Here is a 26,314-nt window from a genome sequence, read left to right as displayed (position 1 = left end):
GTTAAATCCATTTTCTTTGATGCACCCGGATAAGAAACAGGTTGAACGAGAGGGTTCTGAATGCTATTGTCAAGTCGGAGACTTGCTCATGATAGGGAGCAGGTTCCTGCTACTTCCAACTTCAACTTCCAACTTCAATGTGAATTACGAGAAGGACAAAGAAAGCTACTTAAACGTGTTTTCCAATCCCCATGGAAGAAAGATGAGTGACAAGGGTGTGAAAGAGAGAAAAATAGTACCACAGTACCTTCAGTTTTTGAACTTCTTATCGAACTCATATAATGTAAAAAGGAACAAGCAGCCTTTCATATCCACTGTTGGCAATACAAATAAAACGGATTTGGCGGCAAGAGTGACATTGCAACATCCAGTGAAATTTCAGTGGGGCAGTTCTGCAATTAAATGAGGGAGAAGAAAGTTGCACCTATTATACCAGACGACTAGGAAGTCTTCATTAGCAGCATTCAGTTTGTTCAAATGGATGTAACAATAACTCCATTGAAGTGTTTAGTTAGGATCATGTTCTTGCATCTTTTTTCCTGTTTTGTGCTGCTCATGATCACAGCAATGGTTTCCATTGCAGATGACACATACACAAGTACCTTTCAGTCCCTCAGAGATGGCCAGACCCATGTTTCAACGGGTGGAACCTTTGAGCTTGGATTTTTCACTCCTGAAGGTGCTTCTAATAAGCGATATGTTGGAATATGGTACAAGAATATACCCGTTAACACTGTTGTATGGGTTGCCAACAGAGACACACCCCTCACTGACTCATCAGGTGTTCTGAAGATCACCAGTCCTGGAATTCTTGTCCTTGTCGACCATAACAAGACAGTTTGGTCCTCCAACACTTCAAGTCCAGCACAGAATCCAGTAGCACAGCTTTTGGATTCAGGAAATCTTGTTGTGATAGATAAGAGTGATAATGTTGACCCATCTGCAGAGAGCTTTCTGTGGCAAAGTTTTGACTACCCAGGTAATACATTGCTACCAGGTATGAAACTTGGTAGAAACACAATTACAGGTTTCAAATGGTTTATGTCATCATGGAAAAGTCCCCAGGATCCTTCCCAAGGCAACTATACATTTCAAAATGGTCCCAAAGGATATGCAGAGCAGATTATGATGGAGGGTTCGGTCATGAAATTTCGGACTGGACCATGGAATGGAATCCGCTTCAGTGGAGCGCCTCATTTAAGTCCAAATCCAATATACACATACAATCTTCTTTTTGATCATGATGAAGAATATTATTCTTATAAGCTTCTTAACAGGTCAATTCTTTCCAGGCTGGTGTTGGCTCAAGATGGGCTTGTGCACCGATACACATGGATTGATAGAACCCAAGAATGGTTCCTTCATCTAACAGCACAACTTGATAGCTGTGATACCTATGCACTTTGTGGTGCATATGGTGTATGTAATATTGAGAACTCCCCAGCATGTGGGTGCTTGAAAGGATTTTCACCTAAATATCCGAAAGATTGGGAAGTGATGGATTGGTCAAATGGTTGCGTCAGAAAGACTCCACTGAGTTGCAATGGAGACATATTTCAGAAGTACTATGGGGTGAAATTGCCAAGCACAGAACAATCCTGGTTCAACACAAGTATGAACATCAAGGAATGTGAAATGAAGTGCACAAAGAACTGTTCGTGCACAGCTTATTCAAATTTGTATATCAGTCAAGGAGGGACTGGGTGCCGGATGTGGTTTGGTGACCTGATTGATATTACTATTAGAAATTTCACTAAAAATGGGGAAGATCTCTATATACGAATGGCCGCATCAGAACTACCTACAGGTATGGAATCATGATCTCGAACATCAGAAGTAGACAGTGCTTTATAAATTTTTTGACACAATTAGAAAAATTTTCTTGGAAAATTGTCTATTCAGGTAGCATTATTAGTGTTCAGCACACATTTATGGATTTTTTTCTTTATATTCTAACTCCTTGATGATTTTTTCCAATTACTACTAAGTTTTTGCCTACTATATCTACTTCATGAAGACAATACAAAGATCAATGGTCAGAAAGTGAGAATCGTATTAATAATCACTTCTATGTTGTCAACTAGCCTGCTGATATTCTTGACCATATATCTTCGGAAGAAGCAGCACCAAAAACATGGTAAGTTTTTATACTTGGCCTCTGTGGTCCTAGTAGACCTTTAAATTTGATCAGAAAAAGAACACTACTAAAAAATTCACTAAAATGAAATTAACCATGCTTTATTTTTTATTGTTTATCTTTTTCTTAATGTTTCCTGATCGGATATTCTATTTCGACCGAGGAACGATTTAGAATCTCATGATTTATAACATGTCAAGTGTAGTTTGTTTTCTCAATCATCAGTTCAAAATGATTTCTGTGACCCTGTAGAGGTTGAATCCTAAATTCTGGAGTTGTAGCATGCATGCGTCATGTTCAATTTTTCTGATCTAGTGCATGATAATCAGTAAAGGTTGACATGACGGCTAGTTGCGTGGGTGGAAGGACTTGATCGACATATCTACCTAGCTAGTCAAAGAGCCTAGAACTTGTAAAGATTGCTCGAGCAGATCGATCTTTGATCTTTTTTAAAGACATAGATTGAGCAGCTCCTCCTGATTTGATTTTTGAGGGTTTTTAGGTTTTTTATTTTGACATTTCTATTCCAATCTCAACACCAATTGTTACTTTATTTGTAGGAAAAGTATGGAGCAGCAAAAAGGAAGATTTGGAACTTCCATTATTTGACGTGGCATCTATTATTTATGCAACCAATAACTTTTCAGAGAACAACAAACTAGGACAGGGAGGTTTTGGATCAGTCTTTAAGGTAAAACCAGATAGTTTGCAAATTCTATATCATATAAGGCATGTAAAGTTTTGGTCATATTAGAGACTGATGATTTCAGGGTATGTTGAGAGATGGACGTGAAGTAGCTGTGAAAAGGCTCTCAAAGCATTCTAGACAAGGACTAGATGAATTCAAGAATGAGATTATGCATATTGCAAAACTTCAGCACAGGAATCTAGTGAAGCTTCACGGATGCTGCATTCAAGAAGATGAAATGATACTGATCTATGAATTCATGCCCAACAAAAGCTTGGACTTCTTTATTTTTGGTCTGTGAACACAAAAACCTTATGATTGCGTTTAATTGGCTCACTTAAGTTTCTAATTACTTGATACCATCGTATTTGGTTATTCCATGTCCTTTGCTGGTGAGGGCTTGCACGGGTTTTCTTCATCTCGATCATCCCTCATGTTGATATTCATTGCTAGCACATTTTCTAATAACACGAGCTTTTGGAGTCTAGTGGTTGTCTTGCAAGATCTCCAAGCTCTTGCAAAAGACTATGAGTTCAAAACCTCTAATCTGCATTCCCGGTACATCTTAATTTGTTGATTTGTGAGGTCGGAACTGTGGGATTGAACCTAAATATGTTGTGCTCTATCTTTGACTTTCTATGTGCACGATGCCGGTGCACATGAATCTGCAACTACTCCCATGTATAGTTGGCACAATCTTTAACAGCTTCTGAGCTTTCAGGATCTTTACACTTCTTTATTCTGAATTGGGGGTTTAGTGGATTACAGAAATATAACATGTTATCTTGCTACTTTGAGTATGCTCAGGAAGTTGGATTTTTTTAGAATGATGGCTTTTCAAGGCTGGTGACTTATATATGGTATTTTGCAGATCATACAAAAAGCATGTCACTAGACTGGCGTAAGCGGTTTGACATTATTAATGGCATTGCTCGAGGGCTCCTCTATCTTCATCAAGACTCCAGACTCAGAGTAATTCATCGAGATCTCAAAGCCGGAAATATTTTATTAGACAGTGAATTTATCCCAAAAATATCTGACTTTGGCCTGGCTAGAAGTTTGGGAGGAAATGAAACTAGAGCAGAAACGAATAGAGTGGTTGGCACGTAGTAAGTATCCCGAAACAACTAATGTCTCTTCTTTCTTTGCTTATAAGATTACCATTTTTTTCCCCTTTAATATAATTCATTGGCTTGCAGTGGTTATATGTCTCCAGAATATGCAATTGATGGGTTCTACTCTACCAAATCCGACGTCTTTAGCTTTGGTGTTTCGGTGTTGGAGATAATAAGTGGGAAGAGAAACAGAGGATTCTATAATCCAGACCACAGCCTAAACCTCCTTGGACATGTAAGTGTCAAATGTCAACATTCTCTTTGCTTGTTCTGCTTCTGTATAGTAAAAAGTGTGGGATGGTTTTCTTCTTTTCAGGCATGGAAGCTATACACACAAGGCAGGTCCATTGAACTGCTTGATACATCAGTAGGGGACTCGACTATTCGACTAGAGGAAGTTCTGCGATCGGTTCATGTAGGACTCTTATGTGTGCAGCAAAATCCAGAAGATAGGCCAAGCATGTCAGCTGCTGTTCTAATGTTGAGTGGTGAAGGTGCATTGCCTCAACCCCAGAAACCAGGTTTTTATACTGAAAGGAATCTGAGTGAGATCAAAGTCGACGCCGCTCCTAAACCATGTTCAGCTAATGAAGTCACTTTTACACTATTGGAGGCCCGATAAATTATATTTCATCATTTCATGTAGGTGTCATTGTTGAGTTCCAATCTTGATCTGTTGTTATTTTCCTTCCTGATATTATATTTGTATGATCAACTGATCAAAAATGAACGTCAAAGGCACAACGCGTAGGCAAACATTACTCCAGTGCTAGCATTAATTTCTTCTCAAACTATTCTGTGTCTGGATTTTTTTTTTTTTGAATTTCTAGAGCTAAGGAAATTTGTATTGCAAAAGAATGAAGCACAAAGATCGATCACTACTACCACACACTATTGTGCCCCCATGTGGCCCTGGCCTATACTGTGTGGTTACTACTGTACTGATACATTGTTGTTTTTCTTGATCTTTTGGCTACTACAATAGTATACTAAACACAAAATAATGGAGTCATGCGATTGAAAATTTTGGAAAAATTGTACATAACCTAATGGCTCCAACCATGGTCTGTAGATTGGTGGCCAACAAAGTTGCGAGACCGACAGCTTTCATTAAATAAGGCCAACAGAATCTATGTTCTCTCATTTACACGAGCGCAAAGCCTTAAGCCTCTACAGAGCATCACTAATAAATGATCAAAACTCGGTGGATATATCAATTACGAGCAAAAATTACATCCAGCATACAATTGTACGTCTTCTCGAAGATCTGATCTGAGACAGATTTGCATTGCCGGAAGATTCCTGAAACCTCACCTGCATGTATAATACAAAATGATCGCCAAAAACAAAAGCAGCAATAGTGTATGGTTACATATACGTAGAGCCTAAGGGTTTCAATGAATCTATGCTCAAAATAGCTCTATACTCTCTTGTTTAAAATTAGACTGATTGATATGGTGAAGAACATGATCATCCTACCTCAAGATAAAATAGTGAGCATCCCCACCAGGTTACCCTGTCAAAACAAGAACCCGCTTCTGCTGCGTTTCAAAACGCTGGAGCTCCATTCATCTCGATCCTCTATTCGCCAAATCCCACTTCAAACTCTCTCGATCAGTCGACCATCCAAAACTAATCAGTTTGAAATGGAATCTGACGAATTGCTGATCGCAGACCCTAGATCCTCACCGTTTAGAAAGCGCAGCGGACTCGGATCCCGAAATATGACGGCACACTGGGGAAGATGTTAACTATCTTAACTTCAGGGAGGTGGTTCCTCAACTTAGTCTGCGGCGATCGAGAACTGAACCAAAGAGAGGACTATATGAAACCCTAAACCTAGTACATGTGTATGGAGTGCGATGAGAGAGCTCTTAATTTATGGCTAGGCCAGGGAAACGAGGACGCGCCACGTGCTACCAACTTTCCGAAGCCGACGACTGAGTGGCCACGTCTTTTACCGTTTTACCTTAATTTTACTTTTTTTGAGAAAGGCCTTAATTTTACTTGAATTGGTAAAAGTTTGTTACTCTTAAGATTAATTTGGTATCTCCGTCCGTATTTCTGATAACATTAGACATGCAATACATGCGTGCTGAACTGCTGAATTTCAATAAGAAACCACTACAACAATCAGATACAAAAGTCTCTACAGCAGTCCAATCCTAAACTGTCATACAAAATGGTTTTAAACGTTTGACAAAAGACTGCATTCTCTCAATTTTGTCTTCAGAAATATGACTCCTAACATTGATTAAAGTATCAACAACAAAGTTTGCTTCTTAAAAAAAATTTGTTTGAAGGTGATGGTGTCAACTAAAAAAATATGATGTCTAACATTGATTAAAACATCAACAACACTTCTTAAAAAAATGTGTTTGAAGGTGATGGTGTCAATTAAACTAGCATCGTGTTTGATATCTCTAACAATTCGTTGTAACCTCCAAGGTGTGTTTGTTACACCATTTACAAGTTCGTCCCTCTTTTCTTCTTGGTAGTTGTACTTGGAAATAATAGATTTTGAAGCTTTTCCATCACTATAGAACTTCTAGACATAGGTAATATATCGGCTTTTACATCGAAAATCATACAGGTATCTTTATGGAGAGAAGGATTTCTTTAGTGCGACAATGACTTGATGATAGTATTTCATGTACTATTAACCATTTTGAAGATTAAACCGTTCGCTTTGGTTTAGTTGGTTGCCAATAGGTTTAGAACCAAAAGGGAAATTTTAGAAACAGTACATGAAGTTAGGCCTACTATGAAATTCTATACATAAAGTTGTTACAAGTTCTAAACTTTAGTACACAAACTTATAAACCCGACCACCTTCTTATACACGATGTCAATAACCTCGTCAGTGCATATGTCATTATCCATATAATGAAGGGTAGAATAGGGTTTTTACCTAAAAAAGAAAGGACAAAATTTAAGAATTATACATGACATATAGGTCATTCCGAAGTTCGATGTATTTGGTTTTAAAGAATTAACTTTAGTACATGAAGTTGCAAACCCGACCCACTTTTAGTACATGACATCAATTTTTACCTCTCTCTCTCTCTCTCTCTCTCTCTCTCTCTCTCTCTCTCTCTCTCTCTCTCTCTCTCTCTCTCTCTCTCTCTCTCTCTCTCTCTCTCTCTCTCTCTCTCATACGGGACACCCAAATCTAGGTAGGCCTCATCAAAAAGCCCGCGGATCAAGTGGGCCGATGGAGGCCCGCCGGCCCTGAGGGCTTTTAGCCCGGCCCGGCCCGTCAAAAAACCCGCAAAAGCCCGCCTTGGTGGGCCGAGGGCCGGCCCGCGAAAAGCCCGCAAAAACCCGGCCCGGCCCGTAAAAGCCCGTAAAATATTTTATATATATATATATGTGTAGATATGTGTGTGTGTGTGTTTATAAATATATATATATATATACACACACACACACTCACACATAGATATATATTTGTGTGTGTGTTTATATATATATATATGTGTGTGTGTGTGTGTGTTATATATATATAGAAAAGATATATATGCATTACCGCATAATAAATATATATATATAGATATATATTATATGTGTGTGTGTTTATATATATATAATTATATATATATATATATGTGTGTGTGTGTGTGTGTGTGTGTGTGTGTGTGTGTGTGTTTTTATATATATATATATATATATATATATAGAGATATATATATATATATATGTGTGTGTGTGTGTGTGTGTGTTTATATATATATATATATATATATATAATATATGTGTGTGTGTGTGTGTGGAAGTTTTTATATTTCTATTATTCTATATAGAATATGTGCATATATATATATTCTACATATCGGTTGACCAATTCGATCGGATTCGAAAATATGGTGAAATTGGCTAAATTTTGTACCACACTCATAATTTATTGTAATAAACTCATCCAACGGTCGGTTTTTCCATTTTCTTTGAATTGATATGGGTTGCTCTTTGGAGTATATGATATATAAATATAGGTTTATAATAGTAACTAAGTTTGACCTAGTTGATCGAATTCGAGACGATAACCAAATTGGCTGGATTTTCTACAACCACCATAAAACATTACAATATCTCAATCGAGCGGTTGGTTTCTCTGAATTCATTTTCCACTTCATGATTGCTTTAGAATGAACCTAAACAATTTAAATACAATGAATATGTCATACAACTTTAGGAGGAAAATTGGTATAGACCAATGTGTTTGTAATTTAAATTAATTTTTTTTATCTTATGTCCACGCACATCCATTGATGGAATATATACAAACGTGATGTGAAAAAATAAGCACGTTTCGAGGTTATCACGGCATCGGTCAACCAATAAAACATATAAGTGTCTACGGTTGACTAATCCGATCGGATTCGAAAATATGGTGAAATTGGCTAAATTTTTTACCACACTCATAATTTATTGTAATAAACTCATCCAACGGTTGGTTTTTTCATTTTATTTGAATTGATAGGGGTTGCTCTTTGGAGTGTATGATATATAAATATAAGTTTATAAGAGTAACTAAGTTTGACCTAGTTGATCAAATTCGAAACGAGAACCAAATTGGCTGGATTTTCTAAAACCACCATAAAACATTACAATCTATTTATCGAGCGGTTGGTTTCTCCGAATTCATTTTCCACTTCATGGTTGCTTTAGAATGAACTTAAACAATTTAAATACAATGAATATGTCATACAACTTTAGGAGGAAAATTGGTATAGATTAATGTGTTTGTAATTAAAATTAATTTTTTTTATCTTATGTCCACGTACATCCATTGATGGAATATATACAAACGTGATGTGAAAAAATAAGCACGTTTCGAGGTTGTCACGGCATCGGTCAACCAATAAAACATATAAGTGTCTACGGTTGACTAATCCGATCGGATTCGAAAATATGGTGAAATTGGCTAAATTTTTTACCACACTCATAATTTATTGTAATAAACTCATCCAACGGTCGGTTTTTTCATTTTCTTTGAATTGATAGGGGTTGCTCTTTGGAGTGTATGATATATAAATATAAGTTTATAAGAGTAACTAGGTTTGACCTAGTTGATCGAATTCGAAACGAGAACCAAATTGGCTGGATTTTCTAAAACCACCATAAAACATTACAATCTCTTCATCGAGCGGTTGGTTTCTCCGAATTCATTTTCCACTTCATGGTTGCTTTAGAATGAACCTAAACAATTTAAATGCAATGTATAAGTCATATAACTTTAGGAATAAAATTGGTATAGACTAATGTGTTTGTAATTAAAATTAATTTTTTTTTATCTTATGTCCACGCACATCCATCAATGGAATATATACAAACGTGATGTGAAAAAATAAGCACGTTTCGCGGTTGCCACGCCATCGGTCAACCAATAAAACATATAAGAGACTACGGTTGACCAATCCGATCGGATTCGAAAATATGGTGAAATTGGCTAAATTTTTTACCACACTCATAATTTATTGTAATAAACTCATCCAACGGTCGGTTTTTTCATATTCTTTGAATTGATAGGGGTTGCTCTTTGGAGTGTATGATGTATAAATATAGATTTATAAAAAATTAGTGTCTTTAAAAATTTATTTATCAATAAATTAGTATCTATATATAAATATAGATTTTTTTGGGTACAATATAGTTATATAGATATGTTATCTTTGGTTGTATTTGATCATTATCCATTGAATTTCCAAAGCTTGATTAAAAAAAAAAATACTTGTGTCTTTAAATATTTATTTATAAATAAAGCCCGCAAGGCCCGGCCCAAAAAAGCCCGCAAGGCCCGCTTTATATGGACGGGCTTGGATCCTTTGATTTTTAATAAAGCCCGGCCCGCAATTATTTAAAAATATAGCAAGGCCCGGCCCGGCCCGTTGACGACCCCTAAATCTAGGTACCCTTCTCCTTCTTCTTCCTTCTTCTTCTTCTCCCTCCCTCCCTCCCCAGTTTGATTTGGACACCCAAATCTAGGTACCCAAAATCTGATTTTCTTCTCCTCCTCCTCATTCTTCTTCCTTCTTCTTCCCTCCCTCCCCGATTTGATTTGGACACCCAAATCTAATTTTCTTCTCCTTCTTCTTCTTCCTCCTCAATATCAAGGTTTGATTTGGATACCCAAATCTGGTTTTCTTCTTCTCCTCCTCCTTCTTCTTCCTTCTTCTTCTTCTTCTTCTTCTTCTTCTTCTTCTTCTTCTTCTTCTCCTTCCTTCTCCTTCTGCAATTTTTTTTTTGTTAATCCATGAAGAGACGGATTTTCCCTTACTAATTTTACCAAAATCACATTGACTAATGGGAACCGTAACGACATACACCGATTTCAGGTCGGGATTGCAACTTCATGTACCGAAGTTAATTCTTTGAAACCAAATACACCGAACTTCGGAATGACCTATATGTCATGTATGAATCTTAAAATTTTTCCAAAAGATAAACCCCAAACCCAAACCCAGAAAACTCTTGCCTAGATCTTCAGCATTTTCGATCAAGACCTCAATCAATCTGAGGAACTTTTGTTTTTTGTTTTAATCCAAAATCATAACATCATTAAATTCCCATATCTCCATTCTACTAACAATACCAAGTAGAGCTAATCTCAATTTCAAACACAACCATAGTCGAAATTCACCACTAACCAAAACAGGCAATACACACAATTTGCGAGGATTACCCAAAGGAACAAATTTTCATTTTGAGGTTTTGAATATACCTCCGACAATCAGAGTAGCTTAATCTGAGCTAATAGAAATAGTGAGCAAGCATAAACTTGCAGCCACTGTGCACTGTGAAAGTTGAGCAGAGCCCATCCCAATTTTCTCCTTCAGTCCGAAGTGCAGCGAGCACTCAAGCATCAATTCTTGATTCTGGAACGAAAATCAACATCGGGAACAAGTCCAGAAGCTCCGGAATGGTTGCCGTGAACAGTAATCTCAATGGAGGCCGACAACACCAAAACACCAATCCATCAAAACTCAATCAAAATTGAAAACCAATTATACCTAGATGTAGAGCTCGACGAGAGGATGAATTTTCTCACCTTAAGCACCATTCAATTCGGCCGGAGTCACCGAAAAAGGTAAAAAATCAGCTGGAAGACCCTAAGCATTCGGGCTACGATTCTCTCTACTCGCTCGTAGTATGGACTATCCATGACCAAAGGCACGTCGGTACTGGAAAGTAGGGGTGGGCGTGATACGGTTCGGTTCGGTTTGAGGCCCAAACCGCAACCAAACTGCTTTTTTCGGTTGGTCTATATATCAAACTGCAACCGCATTACAAAAGGGCTGAACCGATTATTTCGGTTATACCATTTTTCTGTGCGGTGCAGGTCGGTTTCGGTTTGGTGCAATTTATTAATTTCAACTAGAAAGAGAGGGCCAAAATCAGGCTTATTTTTACCTAACAATTTCAATAAGGCATAAATAAATTTTGAATGCATTTAGAGTCCACACAAATAGGCAAATGTCACCCAAATATCAAGCAACTTGCAAAAAGACCATAGCAACTTATTACACACACACACACACACACACACACACACACACACACACATATATATATATACAGATCCTATCCAGAGCGAGGCCTCGCTCTGAAATTAAAGTGCGAGGTTGAAGTTTAGGGTCACATTTCCGTCTCATATCCACATCTCGACCGTTCAGTTTTTTGGCACTAATGTATAGATCATCTTTGGAAAATTTCAGCCAAATTGATTATCGTTAAGACATTTATAACTGCCTTAAAGCTAGTACGGTTCAAGTTGGACAGATTCAGTTCGTCCATTGGTTTAAGAGAGTTAGATACCTTAAGGATCATTAATTTGGTTAAAATTTTGCACAAATGATCTATACATTAGTACCTAAAATTGAAAACGGTCGAGATATGAATATGAGACAGAAAAGTGACCCTAAACTCCAATCTCGCACTTTAATTTCAGAGCGAGGCCTCGCTCTGGATAGGATCTGTATACATATATATATATATATACACACACATATATATATATATATATCAATGATCAAGCAAACATAGCAACTTATTACAAACTGAAAACCAACATTTCCATCAATAGAGAAATAATAAATAAATAAAATGTAATTAAAATAAATTCGGTGTGGGTCGGTTTAAATCGGGCGGTTTATGACCTGAGACAGCTACCGAACCGCTTTTATACAGTTTGGTGTGGTATGATCATAAAACGACACCATTTTAGTTCGGTGCAGTTGCCGAACCGTTTTTTCAGTGCAGTTCGGGTCGGTAACCGCATTTTCAGTACAAAATGCCCACCCCTACTGGAAAGAGGATTCAAACTCGACCGGTTCTCCACAGTATCGTCGCTGGACGGCAGAGAACCATCCGATTCGCCGTCGCGGGTCAACGATCTGGATTAGTCTAGATCAATCTATCTAAGGGGCTTTTGTTCTTGAATAGATTGAGATGCAATTTTGAGAGGGTTAATGGAATTGGGTCAGTCTCGGAAGTTGGAGATTTCGCCTCTCATTGCTTCCAAACTAAGTTTGATTCGATTATGAGGGAAGTAATGGCATAGGATTTGGATTTGCCTACTTCGCCGCCTGCAAGGTGGGGTAAAGGGAAGAGATTGGTTCTCAATTTGACAAAACTTGTTCTTTAATGCAAGTGTGTGTGTGTGTGTGAGAGAGTGAGAGAGAGAGATGGGTGCTCAAAGTAAGGGAGAGAGATAGAGTTAGAGCTAGGTGCTCAGAGTACAAATGTAAAGAGACCAAATTATTTCTCAAATTATGCTAAATGGCACATTAACTAATGACATTAGTCACGGCATGTACAAATAATCAGTCGGGATTAGAAGTTTGTCTACTGAATTTATAATTTATAAAGTTTATAATTTATAACATGCTTACCAGGTGGTACAGCCACAAGTCACAAGACACAAGACGGTGACTAGAGCATCTTCTTATTCCCAAAGGCCTCAAGCAACTGACTTTCCACAGACGTCGACTCTTTCGCCGACACCTTTAAGACAAAGTTTTTAGGGTTTTCACCTCTTTTTACTAAAAAGTAGTAAAAAATAAAACCAGCTCAGTCATTCAGTAGTTATCCAATCAGGGCTAGCCTTTTTATTTTTCTTTCTTTTTTCCTGTTCTGCCATTTAATTATTATTTTATTTATGGATGGGAGTGGAATTTTCCTCCACCACTTCTTTGATCCCTCTTTTACCAAATGGTAAAATCTGACAAATCCAGTGGGATGGCTCTTGATGAATCATCGAAACGAAGGAAAGAGCACTTCAATGTATAATTAATAGTACTACCAAGATTGGATTTTATTGCATTTGCATTAATTTTTGTTGTTGATAGATTCAATGTGATATGTGAATTTACTTGCAAGCAGTGATTGTTGTGATGGAGAAAAATGTACTCAAGAAGGAACTTAGGTTAAATTAAAACTTGATGTTAATTACTTGATTAAAATGGCACTCAAAGTATTGGCTTCAAGATTCAGTACCTAAAGGCGATATGCAACTCTCGATCAAATCGCTTTATGCATCTGAAATAAATGTGACACGGTTACAGACTTACAGTCTAACATTGCAAAAAGAGTCGAAACAACCTTTGAGGACTTGCGACAAACGACAATGGAAGAAGATTAAAAATCGAACCCAAGTGATGTAAAGGACAGAACTTTTTTCACTTCTAGCCATACAATTACAAATAGCTGATCAAGGACCTACTGTTAAAAGCTTCAGAAATCAAAATAATAGCGACCTCATTCCCTTGTAATTCAGCATCAAGATATTCTCAGCTGGCATAAATTGCTACAACATAATGAGATTAGAGGTCCATTCTTTTCTAGTTTCAAATATTTAAAGACCTTGTTTATGACAGGAATATTGCAAAATATTTAAGAAACAGAACACAAGGTACGTTAGTTTCATGTTTTCTCAATCAAACGAGCACAAAGCCTATCTATCCTGTAGAGTTACCCTTAACCTTGGGTTAATTTATAATGACTTAGAAGAACTCAGTGTCTTCTCTAATAAAACCTATATATGTTCTCAACTGTGGACTACTTTCATGTAATTCGTAAATATGCCAAAGAAAGCTGATCTCATAAACTAAGTTAACTAAGTAAAACCGTAAAACAAAGAGAAATACCTAGAAAAGTAAGATCTAAGATTCATGGAGTCTCTGCTTATCACTGCCAAAGAAAAAACTTGATGATTCAGCAGGAAATCAAAGTGTAACATCCTAGATCTCCAGGGTGCCGTGAAAACTTTGATCCGGTTGCTTAGATGGCTGCATGCGTTTGTCAACGGTGGAGTTGAGTACGTAATCTCGACCACAATTCGCCAAATCCCAGTTCAAACTATGATTTGAGCATCAAACCCTAAGTTTCAATTGGGAGGTGGCCAATTGTGGTGCAGGACGTCACCGTTTCGAAAACGCAGCCGCATCGGATCGGAGAAGTTTTGGCAAAGCAAGGAGGTGGTTGCTAAAATCCATTGATGGAGGCCAGGCCGGAAAAGAATAGGGTTTATGTGGAGAGATGTACATCATTCTACTTTGGTTAAATAGGGAAAAGCGAAATAAACGGTGGTGCGTGACAGCCATATCGAGTGTGCCAATTTTCCTCGTCCTTTCTTTTACCTTTACTTTTTACCCAAACTAGTAAATTTGTTTTACTTTTGCTAAAAAGTAAAAACCATTCCTTCCATCCTAGGTAGGGGTGGGCGTCGGGACCCGAAAGACCGAAGACCCGACCCGGACCGAGCAAAAAAGCCCGATTCGGTTCGGTTTTAGTATGGAAAATCTTGGTTCGGTGCAAAGCCCGACCCGAATATACATTTTCTGTTCGGTCTCGGGCTTCAAATTTGCGGAGACCGAAAGCCCGACCCGACCCGATTTCTCCTCCATCTCAGCGAAACCATCTCCTCCCAAGACAGCTGCCCTGCTGCTCCTCCTCCTAAACCTTTCCCCTCCATCTCAGCCTCTCGAAACTCTCCTCCCAAGCCAACTCCTCCTCCTCCTCCATACTCAAATTTGTAGTGGCTCTTGAAGCAACCAAACCAATACCGGAGTCCCCAGTCTCCACATCTTCATAATTTCAGTAAACACCCATAAACCATGTGAACAAAGAAATCAAATTTGGGCTTTTGTTGGAATTGAAAGAGTTTTTTTTGGCCAGAAGGAATTCCAGATCCAACACATACCTCATGCTCCCCAGACGCAAGATGTTGATTTGATGAATATATGGTAATTGGTAAATAGATATGGTACTTGGTAAATAGAAAACTGCATAATGGGGATTGGGAAGGAAGAAAAAAGGAAAAAAAAAAAAAGAAGAAGAAGAAGATATGAAGTAGAATTGCATAAGAAGAAGAAGAAGAAATGTAGAAGAGAAAGAGAGTATAGAAAGTAAAAGAGGTATTTTGTTTTACACTTTTACTTCTACAGCCTAGGACGAAATAAATATAAGCTTTGCACATAATGTATTGAGAGCATCTCGTGCTCTAGTGGTAGGGAGCAAGCATTTCGTGTAAGAGGTCGGGGGTTCAAACCTCGCCTCTTACTGAATTTTGTGTATATTTTGCATATTGGGCCCAAAAAGCTTGAAGACCGAACCAGCCCGTTTGGGATCGATTTCTACTTTCGAAAAAGCCCGAACAGGCCCGAACCGATTGTTTCGGGCTTGGTCTCAGTTTTACCAAATTCCGGGCCCGACCCGACCCGACCCAGGCCCAGGCCTAATCCTAGGTTACCCAAAAGAGAAGTGAAAAATTCTTATCTGGTTGTGTGTCACGAAGGCACATTAAGGGGTAGGGGACTCATCTGATCGGATCCACACTACAACTTTATACAAGAAATGAGTTTTCAATGGCGTTGATACATTTGATTCACTAATCATGTGATAGACTAGTTTTTTTTTTTTTTTGCTTGGTTTTTTTATTTATTTTTTATTTATTTTTTATTTATTTTTTATTCTGTTTTGTTCCTTGCGTTTGGGCCTTGTGCCCCCACTGTACCAAAAAAAAGAAGAAGTAAATTTTAAAATACTTTGATAAATAAGTGGACTTAAAGAATCTAGATTGGAAAGGAGTGGACAGCAACCATTACCGGTGGTTTCGGATCATTGGAAACATCTTTGGAAACTCAAAATCCCTCCTAAGATGAGTCATTTTCTATGGAGATGTTCGACTGGTTTTATGCCGTGTATGTGATCACTTTACCAGAGACGTATTTCGAACATTTCATTGTGTCCGAGGTGTCAATTAGCTGATGAAACGCCTAACGAGAGGAATGGAAGTGATTGACACAGGAGCTCCTTTAAGTGTTCCAGTACGTAACATGGGAGTGTTCTTTTAGGCCACGTTTGGTTCGCTGAAAGGAAGCATCAGGAAAGGAAACTTGTTCATTTCCTGCGTTTGGGATGCAAAAGAAAAGGAAATCGTTTCTTGAAGGAAAATAAGGGAGAAAGTGGTTCCTTCCAAATCTCTAAGGAATCACTTTCCCCTCTTCTTTCCTTACATTTATTACTCACAACATATTATTTTATTACATTATTTACAAAAAATTTAACAACTTTCCTGATAACTTTTCTTACGTTTCCAAACATCAGAATGGAAAGTTGTTGGGAAATCTCATTTCCCTTCCCATAGGAAAGACAAATGAATTACTTTTCTTTCCGTGAACCAAACGAGGCCTTAGTGTTGTGGTGTTGGAAAGGGTGAGATTTTATTCGAAATTGGACCCAGGTATGTGGAATGACTTTTCCTCCTTTGTTGATTATGCTATTCAAGTTCTGTTAGTTAAACTTTTGGTTGTTATGATGTGGAATAATTGGAAAGAAAGGAACGTGATCGTGCATGGTGGTCAACCTAGACCTGCAGTGATCATTTATGAGCAATGTTATTCTATTTGGAATAACTTGCTTGCGGTGCAAGTACGAGAGCAGGTTGGTAGGTGTGGTACAATGTCTAATCCCATTGTTTAGGCTAGGTGGTCTCCTCCATCTCAAGGTATGATGAAACTTAATTGTGATGCATCTATCCTTGATAATGGAAATCAGGTTGGTATAGGTTGTGTTATAAGGGGAAGTGATGGTGAACTGCTACTTGCGGTGGGTGAGCGGCTCCAAAGTTGCCTTAAGCCTTGTGCTGCTAAGTTGCAGGCAGTGATCCTGGGGCTTGAGATGATGATAGAGCATGGTTGGAGGCCTGAGATGGTGGAAATAGATTGTTTGGAGGCTGTTAATTTGATAAATAGGGAGGAGGATTGTCTGGTAGTGGAACAAGTGCTGCTAGTAGAGAAGATTAAATTCCTACTGGGGTATGTTGGTATTCGAAGTGTTCATCATGTTTCTAGGGTAGCTAATGGTGCTGCTCATGGTTTTGCTTTGTTTGTAGCCCGGTTAAATGGGCGTCATAGTTGGTAGGGGTTGGGCCCTCTTGGCTCATGGATGTCATCGGTGATGATAGACCCGTAACTTGTTCTAGTAGGGAAGAGAGTGGAGAATTTTCCATCACCGAATTTTCCCATATGGTGTAATCTTTATTTTATTTGAATAAAAATTTAGTCATTCTCAAAAAAAAAAAAAACCCACTTCAAAATATCTTTTGATTTTCACACCATGATATAATATCTCTTCATTGGCCAGTTGGACAATTCCAATCGTATTGTCTAACCGCCAAACTAAGACCCTCTCCTAAGACCTCTTTTGGTTCACGGAATGAATTTCTTAGGAAAGTTGTTCCTTTGTATTTCCATCGGGAAGAGAAATTAAAATTCCTACTAATGTGTTTGGTAACAGTAATGAATAGAATCAGTAACTAATAGTATAATTAAAGAAAATTAGAACACATTTACTTACTTGGAATGAGAGAGAATAATTACGGAGTAAAACTATTCCTACGTTTACTAACACATAAATAGAGGTGGCAAACGGGCCACTAAGCACGAGCACGGCACGGGCCCGGCACGCTTAAAAGCGGCCCGGCACGGCCCAAGCCCGTTAGTGGCCCGGCACGACCCGAGCACGTTAGAATAACGGGTCGGGCTGGGCCTAAGAATATTGGCCCATTGGCCCCGCCCGGCCCGAGCACAACATATTGTGGGCCGGCCCGTTACAAACACAAAATTTCATTTTGTTTTTAAAAATATTAAAAAAATACAATGATGAGATTTGAATATGAGACTTTTTTTTTAAAATCTCATGGCAATTCCACCAATGTTTTCTTTTATATTATCAAAATAATGAAACAAAACATTATATCCTTGTTTTGACATAAGTATTTTTTTCTAAATATTAAATATATGTTTATTAATAAAAACTAATCTCATAATATAATACGACTATAGAATGAAGGAAAGAATAATAGATACTAAATCTTCATTATATTAATAAAGATTAATCTCACAATAATATACTAAAAACAATATATTTTGAGTTTTTTTTTCTTCTTTCTTTCTTATAGTGGAATATAAAAAATTATTAGAAACCTAATCTTAAAAAGCTAAGATTAAGAAAAACGTTGTGGAACTTAATTTATTTTAATTTTTTAAATTGTTAAATAAAATTAATTTTTATTTGTTCAAATTAAGATTTTAAAATCGTGCTTTATAGTGGATAGGCACGAGCACGCCCCGTTATTGACCCGGCACGAGCACGGCCCGACATGATATGGGCTCGGGCCATGGGCCGGGCCGGGCTTAAACATGGCCCGAGCCGGGCTTAATGTTTAAGTAAATGGGCCGACACGAGCCCAGCACGATAATAAATGGGCCGGCCCAAGCACGGCATAAAGCACGACTAGGCCAGCTTAAAATGGGTCGGGCCGGACCGGGCCGGCCCATTTGCCACCTCTACACATAAAGGAATCAGAATGATTCCGGATAAAAGTATTCTTGCGTTTACTAACAAATGAATGAATCATAATGGATGTAGGTCTCACCTCCTTATAAGGAATCAATTCCTGAATACTTAGGAATTTATTACGAAGGGGAGAGATGAGTTCAGGAATCAACTCCTCCGGAATCAATATCGATTCCTTTCTTCTCTCATTCTAGATGTCTCTGATTCATGATTATTTTCTATTCCAAGTACACGTGCCATTTGTATTTATTTTTTTATAGAATTATTTTAGCCATACAAATATGTAATAAATGTTAGAAAAGTGTAATAAATGTTAGGAAATGAGAGAAAAATAGTTCCTTCAGAGAATGGAAGGGTTCATTTTCCTTCCTATTTTCCCTTGCAAGAGAAACCATTTTCCTAACCTTACACTTACCAAACACAGGAAAGTAAGCATTTTCCCTTCCTCGAACTTAAAATCCGTGAAACAAACGAGGCCTAAAAACTTCTTGCCTGAAGTTAGACAAATACCGTAAGGCATATCTTCTAATGGCTGCATTACACGTCAAACAGAGGAGTGTACAACCACCAACAAAATTATAGTGATTTCTCTCTTTATTCCATCTATGAAACGCACTCGTTATACAAAAGTGTTGGTAATACAGCATCAACATTATTCCACAGCCTAAAGCATTTTGGTGCAAATACAAAATTCCAAAATCCCCCTCCAATCCAATCGAGATGAGACGATCCTCATTATTTCTTCAGCTCTTCCATGATCATCCTGGACTGGTTTCCAATACACTCTTCAGATTTCAGTACATTCTGATAGATACAGTGAGCTAACATTCACTACCACAAGTCTCAAGATTGTGTATTTACAAACCGGATACCGGATTATGGGTGTCAAGATGATTTTCATTTCCTATGAGAACCATATGCCGAAGAGGATCACATGTGTCAGGTGGCTCTATAACAGGTGTTAATTTACCACACAAAAAGGAGTTGATCTATCCAAATCAAGGAGATAGACTCCTGCAGAAGAAAGAAACAGAACTTTAAACTTCTATCGACCACTAACTTTAGCTATATTAAGAACCAACTCTCAACGTCTGACACAATATTTCACTGACACATCATATAAGCAATCTCGCAATACTTGGGAGGTAGCCAGCATTGTATTTGTTGCAAAGCAGTGACTCAAAACAGGCATAAGATGCATAAATATGCAGGTCATTCATGTACGAACTTGATACCTTGAATGTGACAAAGGATTACAATTAGCCAAGTGCCGACTGACTGGCCTGTCCAGATTCAGTTAGACCCAACTCCATATCATTCGTAGCTGACCAACCAGGTTCATAAGCTTCAAGGAAACCAATCTTTGCCTTATTGGGAAGATCATGTGGATGAACAAATGGCACTCCATGCGGCCACCCAATCTCCATTCTTATATTGGCACATGGGCTATCAAGTGTTTGAATGTGACTCTCACAATCCTTCAGGGGACAGAACCTCAGCTTGATACCTTTCTTGTCTGCAATGTCTTGAACTCTTTCTTTTAGAACTCTCTGGGCCTCCAGTCGTAATCTCTTAGAAGGTGGCAGAGGTTTGGATTTCGAATCATTCTTCCTCCTCCTCATCATAGGCTTCATAGACCCTGTACCAGGATTTCACCGATCCAAGGACCTGCTGTTAAAAGCTTCTCACTAAGAGCTACTCACACAAAGAACAAAATGAAATTGAGCATAAAGAGCATTCATCAGATGAATGATTTGCTAGAAAACTATACTAGGTTGAACATTTCTGACAACAGGACTTCAAAAACTAATGAATAGGCACAATAGCTAAACCATATTCTCCTTCTTTTTTCTTTCACCAAAAATAAAGTGGCATCAAATATCAATGATAACAGCATCCAAGTCTTTTCATTCAAATGAGCACAAAGTCTACCTAACAGAGCTATACTTAATTTAGCACTACACTGTATCAATTACACAAGATTCCTCCGAAGAAAATTAGCGGCCAAATTCATTGCTTAAAATTTATATGGTAGGTGCGTGCATGTGCTTCTCTTTGAGTAAGTACATAGTACGTAACAATCCAGAACTATGCAGACCAGACAATCAAGGAAGTGCTGTAATTTAAAAAAGATACATTTGATATTAATTGACAGTACAATAGCAAGACCTTATTGTAAGTTTGTAACCATGGTAAAAGAATTAAATGCAACATACCATCTGGGGTTGCATGGAAATTGAAACTCTGAACAGTCTGTCTGTTAAAAAGTTGATCGATTGGGTGAGACCTTTGCATAAAGTCATCAACCGGTACTGGAAGCTGGAACTGAGGTTCAACCCCATGACCAGCGGCTCTCATCTCTGAACAACTGAGACTGGTCATGGATTTAGGCATCAGTTTAAAAGCCAAAGAACATCGCCCAAACAAGTTGTTCTGTATATTAGTGATCTCTGTTCTTTGCAGTGCAGGGTTAACAAATCCGGCAGTTGCCTGATACAGTGCAAGTCCAGGGTAGACAATAGCTTCTTGAGGACCAAGATCTTCATCTACAAGAACCCAACGACCCTGAAAGTCCTTTATGTGTAGGCCTGGCTTATCTGACCTGACAACAGATATCAAGGTTTTGTCTACTTGATGCTCATGGTCAGAAAACATAACCAACTGGCCATCCTCTTGGGTTGCAAAGTTATGGTGTTGTGCTCCTTGGAACGATGGCCTTGCATGACAGCAGACAGACAATACTGAGGAAGATATTTCCCGATTTCTTAATGGAACATTATCAAGTATTTCAGTAAATGGCGAGCTCCGCAGGTTCAAATAGAAGCTGATCGCATCCAATATGTCCCTAGCTGCCTTTCCAAGCACTGAAAATATATCTGGCAAACCTGCTGGAGGAAATTCCATCATGTTGTTGGGCTCTAAAGGAGTTATTCCAGGTCTGTAATCATATGTTTCTAGCCACAACTGAGGATCTGCATTGTAACCGGAAGTCTTGCACCATTCGCGAGGGTCATTGTTATGAACAATGTCGGGAGCTGGGTATGCTGCTCTTTGATGGAAGTAGAGGCGAGCAGAATCTAAACCGGACCTTAAAAGAGCTCCATCACTCACTGAAAATTGAATAATGGCGGCGGAATACTGAGCCAATGATTGTGACAGAGTTGAAACAGATAGTTTGTAAGAATCTGATGGAAGGCCTTCAGAAGGTACGAGATCAGCTAGCTTCACACGACCGAGAGATGGCAGGCCACTACCTGCCATAAATTCCTTTGGAATACTCCCTACCTGATTTTGAACAGAGGTATTATCCAATCAACTGCATAGATTACAAACTAACATACGTCATATAAAAAAAACAAACACATGAGAAACAACAAAAAGAAGCAACATTAATCATCAATCTATCTTTCTTTTTGTTTTTCTTAACGAGAGGAATTCCCAGGCACTAGGAATATCAAAAGATACTACCATTTAAAGAATCATAATTGAGTTCAGTTGGCTTTGTAAAACCTAAAACACCATTCATTTCTTCTTTTAAACATCAAAGCATCGATCTTTATGCATGTAAAGATAATCCTAAGCTCAAAAGTCAGAAAATTCAAGTGATATCCACCATGCCTCAGTGAAATCTAAACTTAGCACAAACGTAAGAATGTGTTGAAATGTAGAAGTATATGAAATGCAGATTTCAAAACTACAACATCAATTGGATCCTTCCAAGCACTAGAACAGCTTCATTTCTATAGGAATAATATCTAAAAAAGTAGTCTTTCTTGATAAATGAAATTGAAAACATTGGAAAAATTCATGGGGCAACGTTGACCCTCTCCATTGAGCTTTATCCAATTTCTGCAATGTTGGTTTTGATAAAAGAAATATAATTTACCAGGAAGAAACCCAATAGATGAATTCACAACCATTATGAAACCAAAATTAGCTTCAATTAAGAGTACCCACTAAGTATTTCAATTCCAAAGTGAAAAAACACTGGGCAAATTTGTCTCCTTTTATCTAGTGTTATATATACAGAAATGGTTTGAGAAGATGAGACAGCCGCAATTCTTAAAGGAAGCACAAGGAGGGATAGAGAGAAAGAGAGAGCTGACCTTGTTGAATGAAATTGTTGCACAAGTCAACCCAGAAATTGCAATTCAAAGGAGATTAGGGCTTTTGCAGAAAGGAGAGGTTCTCTGTGAGAGAAAGAGTTGGCAAATACCCTGTCAGCGACTGGCGGTGGCTATTTGGTGAAAGTGTCACAACTGCATCACACTGGGAGTGTTCGAAAATACTTGCTGAATAATTTATTTATTATTTATTATTTATTTTTTTACATTTGTCCTATCAATCACAATTAATGGCTAGTTTGTAATTGCTGTGACTTTAAAAAAAAACTGCTACTGCTGTGTTGTGAAAATAATCAGCTGTGAATTAAAACAGCTTTGTATTTGGTAATTTAAAAAGTGTTGTAAGTACATAAAACAACTTCAGAGCTTGTTTTGATCCACAACAGCTTCAAAAGCAAAATCTGGGCTGTTTCTAAAATCTGCTGCCAGTGACTTATAACTTTTAATTAAAGTTTCTTTTTATTTATTTACCAAACACAATAAAATCAACTTTATGTAAGCGAGATTCTCTCTCGACCCTATCGACTCTCTCTACAAACTATAGTACCCTAGGTGGCAAACTTGTCGTCTCTCAACTCTTTCCAACGCTATCCCATCTCCCATGGCTTCTATCGATGCAGTGACTGCTAGTTTTTCCGCCTCTCTGGCACTTGCTAATTGAAGGGGGAAACGCTTCGGATATGGGGAGGATTGGAGGAGGGCATGTTCGCAGGTCTTCTTAATCTTTTCTTCTCAAAAAGCCGCTCACTCGTAAACCAGTGGATCCCTTTGCTTTCAAATCTCACTTCCTCCGGATGTGGATGGTGGACAAGGAATTTAGGGTTCAAGAACGAGTGGATAACCGCTTCCTATTTTCTTTTGGATCTGTTCGGGATCTGAACAAGGTACTTAAAGGTGGGGTGTGGTGTTATGATCGGGCTCCGGTCTGTCTGGAGGAATATGATGGTGTTTTGGCCATCGTGGACGTCCCTATGAAACACATCAGAATCTAGGTTAGGGTTTCTGGCATCCCTCCTCTCTATGAGGAATCAGACAACCTCATACTCATTGGGAACCTTTTAGGAGGCTACTTGGACTATGACAAGAAGAAATTTCGTAAAGGTATCATCCGCATCCTTTTTTCTCATGATATTTCTAAATCTGTTCTCTTGGAGCGTCGAGTTTTTTTGGCCCCAGGTGTTGAGCCTAGCTATACTGCAATTCCAGTTTGAACATCTCAAGGGTCGTTGTCCGCAATGTGGACTGCTTACACACTATGGTGAGAAATGTGAGGAACCCAATGCTGTGGTTTCTACTCCTAGGGTTTTGAGGTTTGGTGGCGGTCCTTCTACCTCCAATGGAGGTTTCTCTTTCTCGTCTCAGAATAATTGAGACCTACCTTTGCCTTCATCTACTCTGCTGAAGAAGAAGAAGTCGGTCATTAGGCGATTGGAATGATTGTCTTCTGATCCTGCTGCTAAGGAGGATATTGTGACTAACACGGCAGAGCTGGAAGGAATGAATTGTGAGACTGTGTTGCAGGATCAAATCACTGGGTTGGATTCGGGGATTTCTTCTGAACCTGGATCTGCAGACCTACCTATTGCTCCCAAGCAAGCTGTGGAGAAGCAAACTTTGATCTATAAGAAGAGAGCTTGTCAGGAAGCAAGTGTACCTTCGCCTAAGAAGTTCAAGACTATACTTGGAGGCAAGATACTCACATTACATGCTGATGTACTTGGCTTGGTTGAAGCTGAGGATGATGTTACTCTTGTGAAAGATGGGTCGACCGCTTAGAAGTAAGAATAAAGGTCCTAGGTCCCAAAAGAAGGTGGGGATAACTCCTCTACACCTCACCTATCCATATGCTACTACTGTTCCTGAAGCTGGCCCTAAAGAAAAGGGCAAAGGAAAACTGTTTTCCTCTCTTTGTGTCTAGCAATTGAGGTAAAGTCTGGTGCTATGTAGGTTGGCTTCTCTAGTCGTACACCAATTGAGGTCTCTAAGTGACTAGGGTTGTCATGGCATGAACTTAGATAGTTTTGGAAGTTATCTATTTCTCAAAAAAAAAAAAAAAAAAAACCAAACACAATAAAATCTAAAATTTTAAATAAAAGGTGATTTTTTTTTTAAAGTAAAACAATCTCAAATGGGGTCTTAGAATAATAATAATATACCAAAATCATCACTCTCTTCGATGCAAAAACTCAAAAATAAGACTTGTTTTATTTAACACATAAAGAGACTTGGATGGACGATCAGCCAAACCTAATGTTTCGACTGTCTAACTAAAGACCATGTGCTTCTCCAATCATATCTCATCTCAATGGTTATGGCCACCGATGAAAACTCTTTTTCCAAGGTTAAAAGCACTGGGACAAAAATTATGAGATGTTATCAAGCTAAAGACATCTAAAAGAAAGTATAGTGATTTTACTGACATTGAAGATGACAAGGATGAGGGGGGGATCCTGGTTCCATATTGAGAGTGTTCGAAGAGAAAGTAAACAGAAGCGTGGGAAGGTTGCAACATTCCCGTTTGCCAGATTGGAAGAATATGTCAATATGAGAATTGTTTAACAAGGAAGCTTTAATTGTTTAAGGAAGAGAGAATTCTGAGAGAGATTGATGAGAGAATTGTATTTCATTATTGAGGATAGGAGCCTTATATATAGGGATTACAAAGTGCATGTTCTAATGTTACAAGGAAAACTAATCCGAGTAGGACTAGGAATTCTATAATCTTCTCTCCTATTACAACCATGAAACTAATCCTAGTTTGAATATATAGGCATACAAAACTAATTTTCCTTTAACTCCCCATTGTGCCGCTCAAACTTGGTAGTGACACTTCGTCCGTTGCCTCGTTAAAAACCTTGCTCGAGTGAAAAACCCTGTGGGATAAAAACACACTCGAGGAGGAGAAAAAGAGTACAACACGTCCTTCACTTTTTGAGATCGAACATGTAGACATCATAACTCCCCCTGATGTCGATATCTCCCCCTGATTGCTACAATCATGGGAGTTCGGATAACTTTCTCAATCTGATGCTCTTCACATGTTTCTCGAAGGTGGATTTAGGTAACGACTTAGTGAATAAGTCCGCTACATTATCCTCTGATCGGATTTGATTCACTTCAATCTTTAGAAGTGATTGTTGTTATTGATTATAAAAGAACTTAGGCAATATATGCTTGGTGTTGTCGCTCTTGATGAAACCTAACTTCATTTGCTCAATACAAGCTGCATTATCCTCATAAATGCATGTAGATTCATCCGTGGTAGACTTCAAACCACAACTTCCTTGAATATGTCTAATTACAGACCTTAGCCATATACATTCACGCATAGCTTCATGTAGAGCAATAATCTCTGCATGATTTGAGGAAGTAGCAACAAGGGTCTGTTTTG

At 38.2% G+C, this 26,314-nt stretch overlaps 2 protein-coding genes and 1 long non-coding RNA gene across 4 annotated transcripts; 1 reads left to right on the top strand and 2 right to left on the bottom strand.

The window, feature by feature from the left end:
- The first annotated feature begins 195 nt into the window (after nucleotides 1-195).
- Nucleotides 196-4,737, top strand: LOC112167448 (G-type lectin S-receptor-like serine/threonine-protein kinase At4g27290). 2 transcript variants are annotated; one of them, XM_024304473.2, is made up of 7 exons: nucleotides 197-1,807; nucleotides 2,018-2,137; nucleotides 2,698-2,828; nucleotides 2,908-3,118; nucleotides 3,697-3,934; nucleotides 4,025-4,175; nucleotides 4,257-4,736. In XM_024304473.2, exons 1-7 carry the CDS (start codon nucleotides 478-480, stop codon nucleotides 4,560-4,562), a joined length of 2,487 nt encoding a protein of 828 aa, XP_024160241.1. In that variant the 5' UTR covers nucleotides 197-477; the 3' UTR covers nucleotides 4,563-4,736. The 2 variants fall into 2 exon arrangements, with proteins under 2 accessions (XP_024160242.1, XP_024160241.1); XM_024304474.2 differs by lacking the exon at nucleotides 2,018-2,137 and having other exon boundaries at nucleotides 196-1,807; nucleotides 4,257-4,737.
- Nucleotides 4,720-5,872, bottom strand: LOC121049459. Its single transcript, XR_005800285.1, has 2 exons — nucleotides 5,420-5,872; nucleotides 4,720-5,254 (listed from the first exon to the last, which is right to left on the bottom strand). It is a non-coding gene; the product is annotated as an uncharacterized LOC121049459 (long non-coding RNA).
- Nucleotides 5,873-19,358: 13,486 nt separating this feature from the next.
- On the bottom strand, nucleotides 19,359-23,059 carry LOC112166961. The gene is made up of 4 exons (XM_024303900.2): nucleotides 22,906-23,059; nucleotides 21,016-22,115; nucleotides 20,035-20,438; nucleotides 19,359-19,813 (listed from the first exon to the last, which is right to left on the bottom strand). Exons 2-3 carry the CDS (start codon nucleotides 22,058-22,060, stop codon nucleotides 20,059-20,061), a joined length of 1,425 nt encoding a protein of 474 aa, XP_024159668.1. The 5' UTR covers nucleotides 22,061-22,115; nucleotides 22,906-23,059; the 3' UTR covers nucleotides 19,359-19,813; nucleotides 20,035-20,058.
- Between the last annotated feature and the right edge of the window lie 3,255 nt (nucleotides 23,060-26,314).

Source organism: Rosa chinensis, chromosome 5 (genome assembly GCF_002994745.2).
Source record: "Rosa chinensis cultivar Old Blush chromosome 5, RchiOBHm-V2, whole genome shotgun sequence".
In the NCBI taxonomy this organism is placed as follows: Eukaryota; Viridiplantae; Streptophyta; class Magnoliopsida; order Rosales; family Rosaceae; genus Rosa; species Rosa chinensis.
Note: the sequence above shows the minus strand (reverse complement) of the source record. Positions and strands in the feature narration are given on the sequence as shown.

Coding starts and splice junctions, on each gene's coding strand:
- LOC112167448 (XM_024304473.2), top strand. CDS start 478: ATGGATGTAACAATAACTCCATTGAAGTGTTTAGTTAGGATCATGTTC. Junction 2,138..2,697: donor GAAGCAGCACCAAAAACATG/GTAAGTTTTTAT, acceptor CTTTATTTGTAG/GAAAAGTATGGAGCAGCAAA. Junction 2,829..2,907: donor GTTTTGGATCAGTCTTTAAG/GTAAAACCAGAT, acceptor TGATGATTTCAG/GGTATGTTGAGAGATGGACG.
- LOC112166961 (XM_024303900.2), bottom strand. CDS start 22,060: ATGGCAGGTAGTGGCCTGCCATCTCTCGGTCGTGTGAAGCTAGCTGAT. Junction 20,439..21,015: donor TTTCCATGCAACCCCAGATG/GTATGTTGCATT, acceptor ATCCTGGTACAG/GGTCTATGAAGCCTATGATG.